We start from the raw sequence: 10,802 nt of genomic DNA, 5'->3' as shown, positions 1-10,802 counted from the left end.
ATACACTGTCGGCGGAATGCACGTATTGTCGTCTCGTTCTATGAGACTCATCAACAAAAACACCATTTGCATAACCATTACCGCATCCTCATCGCTACACATCGAGAATGCTGACCATTTTATGTAGTCTTCTAAATCTTTCATCCGTAAATCTTCATCTCTCACATTAGGGAACAACCGATTCCTTAATGCTGAACTTGTGCTGACTTTTGTATTTATTATATCAACATACGATCCAAATCTTAAACCGGTAATCAAACAAAATTCCGTTACACTGTATTCAACCACCTTGCCTTGTAACTCGAACCGAAACCTCCCAACCTTGGCTACCTCTACATCATGAACCTCATGCAACATCATCAAATGACAAAGCATCGGGTCACCATGCGAGATGGGGATACCAATGAAGATCCCAAAAGTTTTCTCTCGAAATAATTCAAGTCGCCTAGTATTTAGTTTTGTAATGTACTTTTTCAACATAGTCCCAACGCTCCTCTAAAAGTACATTCTGCAGCCCATCCACACAAACTATGCTGCAAAAGATAAAAAAATATATGCCAAAATTTAAAAAACAATACTGAAAAGTAACTTTAAATAGCATCGTAATTTTATTTTTATAGTATTGTACTTATATATTGTTTTTTTTAACAATTTTATGCAACAAAATGTCCCTTTTTATAACAAATTTACGGAATTTTACAAAAATGGTCCCATATATATTATAAAATTTACATAAATGGTCCATTTTAATAATAATTATAGAAAATTTCAATGTTTTTTTTTTTTCAAATTACATAAATAATTGGAAATGATCTTAATATTCAATGGTCCATTTTAAGAAAGAATAATTATAGAAAATTTCAATGTTTTTTTTTTTTTTTTTTAAAATTACATTAATAATTGGAAATGATCTCAATATTCAATGGTCTATTTTAAGAAATAATAATCCATTTTAAAAGATGATAATTATTAATAAATCCAAAAGAAAAAAAAAAGGTTCCGTAGAGACCATCCTCTGGGGATCTGTTCTTCGATTCCGGTCCTTCCACCCTAACAAACATACATGTTTATATATAATTATCAATTTCCAATTCATATAATTAATTTCAACTTCCGAATTTATAGAAAGATTAGGAAAAAAAATTGAAATATTACTTGAGTTCCATATCCATCGGATAACACATCTGAGTGCATCTGCTCCACGAATCGAGCTCGCCGCGACATTTTTGTTTCCGTGCGACGTCTGCGAATCGACTGCCCTAGCCTCCTTCTGCGGAGCTGTGTAAAGAAAGGGGTATTTTCGTGTGAAATCCGCAAAAAACTCGATTCCACGTCAAATCCGCAAAGGTGTGGAGGATCCGCAGCAGGTTTAATCGATCCGCAGAGCGCTCTGTTTTACAAAACTTCAATTTTCTTGATTATTTTCTTTAAACCGCCCCATTTTTCGTTGTTTTTCGAAATTTCTCGAATTTAAATCATGGAGATGGGTTGGTTTGACACTCATAGGTTCTAACTTCTAAAACCCCCGTCCCCCTCTTTCTCTCGATTTCTATTTGGTCTCCCTACTTCCTCTCAATCTAGGGTTTTAGCAACCCATTACCATGTATCTCTACAATCTCACCCTCCAACAAGCCACCGGCATCGTATGTGCCATCAACGGCAGCTTCTCCGGCGGTAACAAATCCCAAGAAATAGTCGTCGCCCGTGGAAAAGTCCTTGAACTCCCGCGCCCCGACGAAAACGGTAAGATCCAAACTATTCTCTCCGTTGATGTTTTTGGTGCTATTAGATCCCTAGCTCAGTTTAGGTTAACCGGTGCCCAAAACGACTACATCGTTGTCGGCTCCGACTCTGGTCGTATCGTCATTCTCGAATATAACAAGGAGAAAAATGTGTTCGACAAAATTCATCAGGAAACTTTCGGGAAATCTGGAAGTCGTAGAATCGTCCCGGGGCAGTATTTAGCAAGTGACCCAAAAGGTCGCGCTGCTTGGTGCTTGTGAAAAGCAAAAGCTCGTTTATGTTCTTAACAGAGATACGGCTGCTAGGTTAACTATTTCTTCGCCATTAGAGGCACACAAGTCACACACAATTACTTACTCGATCGTGGGGGTTGATTGTGGGTTCGATAATCCTATATTTGCTGCTATAGAGTTGAATTATTCAGAGGCTGACCAGGATTCCACCGGTCAAGCTGCAAACTAGGCTCAAAAACATCTTACCTTCTATGAACTAGATTTGGGGCTTAATCATGTTTCAAGGAAATGGTCTGAGCCAGTTGATAATGGTGCTAACATGCTGGTAACTGTCCCTGGTGGTGGTGATGGTCCAAGTGGTGTTCTTGTTTGTGCTGAAAATTTCGTCATCTACAAGAATCAAGGTCATCCAGATGTTCGGGCAGTGATTCCTAGAAGGGCAGATCTTCCTGCTGAATGTGGGGTTCTTATAGTTTCAGCCACCATGCACAAACAAAAGTCAATGTTCTTCTTTCTTCTCCAAACAGAGTACGGGGATGTCTTCAAGGTCACACTTGATCATGATAACGAACGAGTTACAGAGTTAAAAATAAAGTATTTTGATACCATACCTGTCTCATCTTCAATATGTGTCATGAAACTAGGGTTTCTATTTGCTGCATCAGAATTTGGGAATCATGCTTTGTATCAATTCCAAGCAATTGGAGCTGACCCTGATGTAGAGTCATTATCAGCTACATTAATGGAAACCGATGAAGGATTCCAACCAGTGTTCTTCAAGCCTAGAGGTCTTAAAAACCTTGTTAGAATCGACCAAGTTGAAAGCTTAATGCCCATTATGGACATGAAAGTTGTAAATAAAGAAGAAACTCCACAAATTTTTACCCTTTGTGGTCGGGGCCCACGTTCATCTCTTAGAATACTAAGACCAGGGTTAGCCATCAGTGAAATGGCTGTGTCACAACTTCGCGGTGTTCCAAGTGCAGTATGGACTGTGAAGAAGAATGTGAATGATGAATTTGATGCTTACATTGTGGTCTCATTTGCAAATGCAACGCTTGTTCTTTCTATTGGTGAAACTGTTGAAGAAGTTAGTGACAGTGGGTTTCTTGATACAACACCTTCACTTGCTGTTTCATTAATAGGTGATGATTCTTTAATGCAAGTACATCCAAGTGGTATTAGACATATAAGAGAAGATGGGCGTATAAATGAATGGAGAATCCTTGAAAAAGAACTATTGTGAAAGTCGGATCAAATAGACTTCAAGTTGTTATCGCATTAAGTGGAGGTGAGATTATATACTTTGAAGTAGATATGACTGGACAGTTGATGGAAGTTGAAAAGAACGAAATGTCGGGTGACGTGGCATGTTTGGATATAGCTCCTGTCCCTGAAGGAAGACAAAGATCCCGGTTTCTTGCAGTTGGATCATATGATAAAACCATCAGAATCTTGTCTTTAGATCCTGATGACTGTATGCAGGTTTTAAGCTTACAAAGTGTCTCTTCACCTCCTGAATCACTTCTGTTTCTTGAAGTTCAAGCTTCTATAGGTGGTGAAGATGGTGCAGATCATCCTGCAAGTTTGTTTTTAAACGCGGGTTTACAGAGTGGGGTTCTTTTTAGGACAGTGGTGGACATGGTGACAGGTCAGCTTTCAGATGCCAGATCCCGATTTCTAGGGCTTAGAGCTCCTAAATTGTTTTCTATTTTGGTGAGAGGGAGACGTGCTATGCTTTGTTTGTCTAGTAGACCATGGTTAGGTTATGTTCACCAGGGTCACTTTCTTTTAACCCCTCTTTCATATGAAACCCTAGAATATGCAGCTTCTTTTTCATCCGATCAATGTGCTGAAGGTGTTGTTGCGGTTGCTGGTGATGCTTTAAGGGTTTTCACAATCGAAAGATTAGGTGAAACTTTTAATGAAACATCTATTCCTTTAAGATACACTCCAAGAAAATTTGTGTTTCATCCTAAAAAGAAACTTTTGGTGACAATTGAAAGTGATCAAGGGGCGTTTCCGGCAGAATTACGTGAAAGTGCGAAAAAGGAGTGTTTTGAAGCAGCTGGTCAAGGGCAAAACGGTAAAATGGAGAGTGAAAACGGTAATGATGATGAAGATAAAGACGACCCGTTATCCGATGAGCAATACGGGTACCCGAAAGCTGAAGCGGATAAATGGGTATCTTGTATTAGGGTTCTTGACCCAAAGTCAACTGAAACTACTTGTTTATTGGAGCTTCAAGATGATGAGGCAGCTTTTAGTCTTTGTACTGTGAATTTTCATGATAAGGAGTATGGGACACTTTTAGCTGTGGGGACAGCAAAAGGTTTACAGTTTTGGCCTAAAAAATCTTTAGTTGCTGGATATATTCATATTTATAGATTTGTAAAAGATGGAAGGTCGCTTGAACTTTTACATAAAACACAAGTTGATGGGGTCCCACTTGCTTTGTGTCAGTTTCAAGGAAGATTGCTTGCTGGAATCGGATCTATTCTTAGGCTTTATGATTTGGGGAAAAGAAGGCTGCTTAGAAAATGTGAAAACAAGTTGTTTCCAAACACCATCAATTCCATTCATACATATCGTGATCGAATCTATGTGGGAGACATTCAAGAGGTTTGTTGTTTAACTTTAACTTTATCTTTTTTTTTTAAAGTCTTCTTTCTTTTTCCGACATTTGAATGTTTCTTTTGTTTCTGTTTATGTTTCAGTCATTTCACTATTGCAAATACAGACGCGATGAAAACCAGCTGTATGTATTTGCTGATGACTCTGTTCCAAGGTGGCTAACAGCAGCATACCATGTGGACTTTGACACCATGGCAGGTGCAGACAAATTTGGGAACATTTACTTTGTTCGTTTGCCACAAGATGTTTCAGATGAGATTGAAGAAGATCCAACTGGTGGGAAGATTAAATGGGAACAAGGGAAGCTTAATGGAGCTCCAAATAAAGTTGAGGAGATTGTTCAGTTTCATGTTGGTGATGTGGTCACATGTTTGCAGAAAGCATCTTTGATTCCAGGTGGAGTGGAGTGTGTCATGTATGGAACTGTCATGGGTAGTCTAGGGGCATTATTGGCATTTAGCTCGCGTGATGATGTGGACTTCTTTTCACATTTGGAGATGCATATGAGACAGGAGCATCCGCCTTTGTGTGGGAGAGACCATATGGCGTATAGATCTGCTTATTTTCCTGTTAAGGTAATCATCTTAATTTTTATTTATAATTATAAAAAAATAGAGTAAAGTACATTTTTGGTCCCTGTTCCAAGTAAAATGACACTATTTTTGGGGACCATAATTGCAAAAGTCAGATATATCCGGGGACCAAAAATAGTCATTTTACTACAAAGGAAAGAAACACTCAAAACGTTACTCTATAAAGTATATGTTTATGTTTGTGACACCATAAAACGTGGATTATTTGTGCAGGATGTGATTGATGGAGACCTGTGTGAACAATTTCCGACATTGCCCTTGGATATACAGAGGAAAATTGCAGATGAATTGGATAGGACTCCAGGAGAAATTATGAAAAAATTGGAAGAAGTTAGAAATAAGATTGTTTAAGATAAAGGTAATGCTAAAGCTGATGGTATTGATGTTAAGCTAAATGGGTATATTTGTCTTTTTTATACAATCTGGTGACTGAACCTGGGTTTTAATGCATGCAGATGAGATGATGCTATTATGAGTTCCAAAAGCATAGGGTGACTATACGAGGTTAAATTGGAATTGACTTTGATTTCGTTATAGAATTTACTAATTGTAATTATACAGATGTTTTTATGGAATTTACTAATTGTTTGTGAATCCTTGTAGAATCGTGACTTATTTTAGTTCTGTGTTTTGGTTACTTTTTCCGTTGCTAAAGATTTTGATTCTGTAGTGAAGTACTTTATCTGTACCACTTTTTTTTTAAACTTTTTGAATGGTGATTATTTACTTACCTCTGGAATGCTCATATCTGCTTAATTGTTGCTGTAATGGGTGAAAGTGTCAACAAAGTTTGATATGGAATTGAGAAGTTATTAAAACCATGATTCCAGCTTAAATCATAATAAAATTTGGAAATAATTACAAAAAGAAAAATAATTCCATGAATGATTTTATATGAGAGACTAAGTAAAATACACATTTGTATATGCTGAACAAGGTATGGTAATTGGTTGTTATGTTAAGAGTAGCTTTGATGGAAAAGAGTAAAAATATATGTTACCATGATCAATTGTATGGTATCGAAACCCACATGATATAATAAGTATGTGCAGATTATATTATGTTAACAAGTAACGATTACATCTGATAAGTCCTGGTATTAATTTTCAACTTTCATTATGTATAAAAAAGTTGGTGTACATGAATTTGTATATTAAGATATCATATTTTTCATATGTATGAGTTGGGCTTAAGATGTAAATGCAAGTTAGGATCATTTATTTAATAGCAAAAAATTTACATTTGTTAGTTACGTTCAGGTTCATATTCAAAATGAAACTAAATTATACGATCAAACTATATAATAAACATGTTCATTTCTTAATATAGGTATAATCTTAACTAAAGATACATGTTTATTATGGACATTAGGTGTAAAACCTGTGTATTACACGCAAAGACGGACGCAGGAATTAGTAGTAGAGGTTGCACAATTTTTTTTTTCCGGTCAAACATAATATAAAACATTAAAAATAAAATCCGCTCAAACATAATATAAAACATCTAATACAATTTTTTTTTCTGGTTAAACATAATATAATGATCTATTAGAATTTAAATTTGTCCTCTTCGTGCAGACATCTTTCGAAACCGCTCAATTACTTTTTCATTCTCAACTTTCGCAAGTGTTTCGGTCTCGACATTACAAAGAAATGCGTCGTTCAAAAAATCATCGCCAATTTTGTTACGCAAGTTGGTCTTCAAGAGCTTCATCTTTGAAAAACATATTTCTACACTTGCGGTTGCTACGAGTAATACCAAAGTCAACTTTAAAAGCTTATAAACCAAAGGATAAGACCGATGCTTCCCTGTACTAACCATCAAACGAGAAAGGTCGGAAATTCCTTTCAAACTAGTGAAGCGCTCATCTTTGATGCAAGAGTGATAAAATATCTCAAGTTGTCCTTCAAGGTCTATCATATCTGAATCATCAAAGTCATACTTGTATAACTTACCAAACTTCAATAACTTTGATTTGTCAAATTGTGCAAATGAATCACAAGGGCTCAAAGCACCCATGTATTCTAGTAATTGGGTGCTTGTTTCACTAAATCCATCCCGATATTCTGTTAAGTTGCATATCTACCACCGTGTTGAAGATTTCAACCTCAAAATGAAACCTATTAGTCTTTGTAGTCCTACGTTTTCTCGCACCACTATACAACTCTTCCATATCTAAAGTATCAATTTTGTGTGTTTGACAAAAAGATGATACTTTTGGCAAAATGCTAGCAAACCCTATGTTTCTAAAAGATTGCAATGCCTACATTGTCCCTCTAACCATCGAAGTCACTTCTAAAATGTCTAGATCTTTTCTTTGAAGTTGCTTTGACAATTTACCCGTTGTGACAACCCGATATTTCAACTCCTTGTAACGACCAAAATGGGTCAAGTATTGTAACCACTTCTGAATAATAATAATTTACTTTCATAATAAAATGTACAAATAAGTTCTATTTAATTTCCTTCTATGATTAAATGTCTTTGAACCATGATCGTACGTGAAAAGAACGCCCAAATCCGACTTCATATAGCGAAGTTATGATTTTCCAAGTTCGGCTTAGCAACAGACAGCTAAAAACTCGAATCGGAGATCGAGCGACTTTTGGCCGGAATGACCTAAACGAGAATCGAAGGTCTCGTCAATGGTATTCCAGCAGTAAAAAGTCTGGCAAAAACCGACATCAGATAAAGAAGTTATGAATTTTCTAAGAAATTCCTTAAACGCGATGGATTTTTAATAAATAATAATAAAATAATTTCGGAATTTGCCGACGGAGTCTAAACGAAAGTTGTAGAGCGTAGTCTCACCTACGCGAGGATATAAAGACCATCGAAAACGGAGTTCGTATGAAGAAGATATGAATTTTTGAAGTTTATTAAATAAATTAATTATTTATTTAAATCAAAATTCGGATATTATCCGAAGGGGAGTCAGCATCCTCCTCCGAGGTACGCGCTGCGTAACCCTGTACGCCCCGCGTAACCGAGGGGATTGGCCTCTGATCGTCCACGTCGCGCTATCCGAAGAAAACAACCCATCCGACCCGTCCGAAGCCCCGACCCGTCCGACCCGACGTCCCATCCGACCCGGCGTCCCATCCGACCCGCGTACCCAGCAACCCGTCCCATCCGAACCGAGGCAGTCGAGGCCTCGGTCACGCATGACGTACGCGTACGCGCTACGTACGGGCGTACGCCCCGCGTACCGAGGCAGACCAGCCTTTCTATAAATAGGATGCGAGGGTTTCCAAAGAAAGGGTTCAATTCTCTTCTCTCTCTCAACATTTCCTCGTTTTCCGTGTCCGTTCAAACCCGAAGCTCTGGTCTTTTTGGCTCAAGTCCCGAAGGTCGATTTTACTCCCGAGATTCCCGAGAATCCCGAGGAAAATCCGTTTCCCGAGACGAAACTCTGCCCGGTTTTCCATCTCGCTATCTCCAAAACTTTCAAGTGAGTTTCATACCCCTTAATCAACCGTTTTAATTATTCTAAATACTTTTATATGCTTTCAAGGGGGGGGGGGGATTACAAGTAAAACACACGAGTATTATCGTGTGTTACATAAAGAAACTCTTTTATATACTGTTATATATTCAAATCACATGCGATTTATAAACATTTAAAGCAACTTTTATATATATATAACATATGTCACAATAGCATTTTACCTTTTAAAATATAATGTTGTTGTAATGCATGTATAAACTAAACTGTTCTTAGATTTTTCTTGTCTATCCTAGACTCTACACCAAAAATCTATACTTTCATAAACAAGTGATTCCTTTTCTCAATATTTCTAAACAAACAAGACACGCTTTTTGGAAACTATAATAGGTATAGTTTTACGAACAGATTTCTAACTCTTATGTACTAGAAACACATATTTCAAGAAGTTTACTTTCGTATACAAGAACAAACGTAACATTTTAACAAGTAGATCTGTTTTTATACCACGGATTTGTGAGACACTAACTTCATGTACGTTCGAGTACACATTTCTAGTCCTGTATTATATACCAGAATCCCTTGGAGGGGGAGCGCGGTGTTTGTGTATAGATCTATACGGGCTTGACAAACCCGCGCCCTGACTGTTAGCTGCAGTCCACCGTTTGGGGTGACAAACGTCATAACATTCCAACGCCTGAAGAACGTTGTGTATAGGCATTCAGAGTCAATAGTATGGTTATAAAACTCACAAGGGGTATTAAAATGCATTGATTTACAAGGTTTTCAAACTCATTGGTTATTTTACATTTACATACATTTTGGAAACAAACATTGGTCTTGAGTGAAGGCTACTTTTATACTAGTAGAAAATATAGGATTTTCTAACCACAAACAAACAAAGATAAAACATTTCATTTCATTCAAACATTGTCACTTAAATACTTATGAAATTCACCAGCTTAAATGCTGATCTACTCTTTCAAAATTACTTGTATGTCCCAGGAAATCAGTAATTTCAGGTATTCATTTCGCTTTTGATGAAGGGATGCTGCGGCGCCAGTTTAATCTCGTATTTTGACATCATATTGTAATTGAGTTTTGAACATGTAACTTTTGACAAATGTAAACTTTCAATTATATATATGATGGTTGTATTGCTTTCTTTACTATGTATTCATTTGTTACGCTACCACATGAAGTCATCCGCCCCCGAACGTTTCCGCCGTTCAGGTTTGGGGGTGTGACAGATTGGTATCAGAGCAATGTTTATAGTGAACTAAGTATATCGAACCACATAAGATATACAAACTATAAATGCTTAAGGGACTAATACTCTCTGACAAAACAAATTTTCTTTTTACACTTAAGCAGCATTTCGTTCAACTTAAATTGATAATTCATTTAAGTACAATTACATGCATACCACAAACTATTTTCATGTTATACAACTATACAAGTATTTAGACAAGTTGACACTACGATTAAGACTCGATATATGTAATCAGATTTTGGACAAATATAGCGTGATCAACTATATTTGCCCAAGATTGGACCAACGTATATCGAGGAATGATCGTAGTAAGCAACAAGTCAAAACTTACCAAACCATTACAAGAATCAAACACAAGAACTTAAATACTATAGGAGTATTTGCTATCTAAACTAGTTAAACTTACATGTTTTACATATTCCGACTTTATTCAATTCTTATAATCCCATTTCTCGTACAGTCAAATGGCTGGATTTCACCACCCTGGCGACCCCTACTTTCCCAACCAAGGCAACGGAGGATGGATCGAAGATGATCCCGAAGAGGACGAGGAACCCATAGAAGTGGGTGATGACTCCGGTACCGACTCAGAGCCGGAAGTTATCGATCCACCACCCATTCAGCCTCCCGTCTTCGTAAGGAACTTTCAAGGACCGACTCCCGTCTGGGGAAGTCACCTCCACCATTGGAGCCAACAGCAAAACCTACGCCCTCCCTACGGCATGTGCCGGGACTTCTATGATGTCCGTGGCGGAGGTTCGGCTGATCGAGCACTCCCGGTAATGGTGGGTAAGTTAGCCAATCAATCCTATCAGTCTGGAGTACAAGCTAGTCGACTCCGGGATATCAACGTAGAAGTGCAGGTTCACACTTCTGACATC

General features: G+C 37.5%; 1 protein-coding gene and 1 pseudogene across 2 annotated transcripts; one reads left to right on the top strand and one right to left on the bottom strand.

The window, feature by feature from the left end:
• Positions 1–1,102: 1,102 nt before the first annotated feature.
• LOC145071395 (spliceosome-associated protein 130 A-like) lies at positions 1,103–5,857 on the top strand (annotated as a pseudogene). The gene is made up of 4 exons (XR_013690433.1): positions 1,103–4,598; positions 4,694–5,185; positions 5,417–5,561; positions 5,659–5,857. The product of XR_013690433.1 is annotated as a spliceosome-associated protein 130 A-like (transcript).
• A 900-nt stretch (positions 5,858–6,757) lies between these two features.
• Positions 6,758–7,222, bottom strand: LOC145066728 (uncharacterized). The gene has a single exon (XM_079014007.1). The coding sequence runs from the start codon at positions 7,220–7,222 to the stop codon at positions 6,758–6,760; it is 465 nt and encodes a 154-aa protein (XP_078870133.1).
• Positions 7,223–10,802: the final 3,580 nt, after the last annotated feature.

This window comes from Lactuca serriola, chromosome 8 (assembly GCF_051521515.1).
Source record: "Lactuca serriola cultivar US96UC23 chromosome 8, Lser_US96UC23_V15, whole genome shotgun sequence".
NCBI classification, from domain to species: domain Eukaryota; kingdom Viridiplantae; phylum Streptophyta; class Magnoliopsida; order Asterales; family Asteraceae; genus Lactuca; species Lactuca serriola.
Note: the sequence above shows the minus strand (reverse complement) of the source record. Positions and strands in the feature narration are given on the sequence as shown.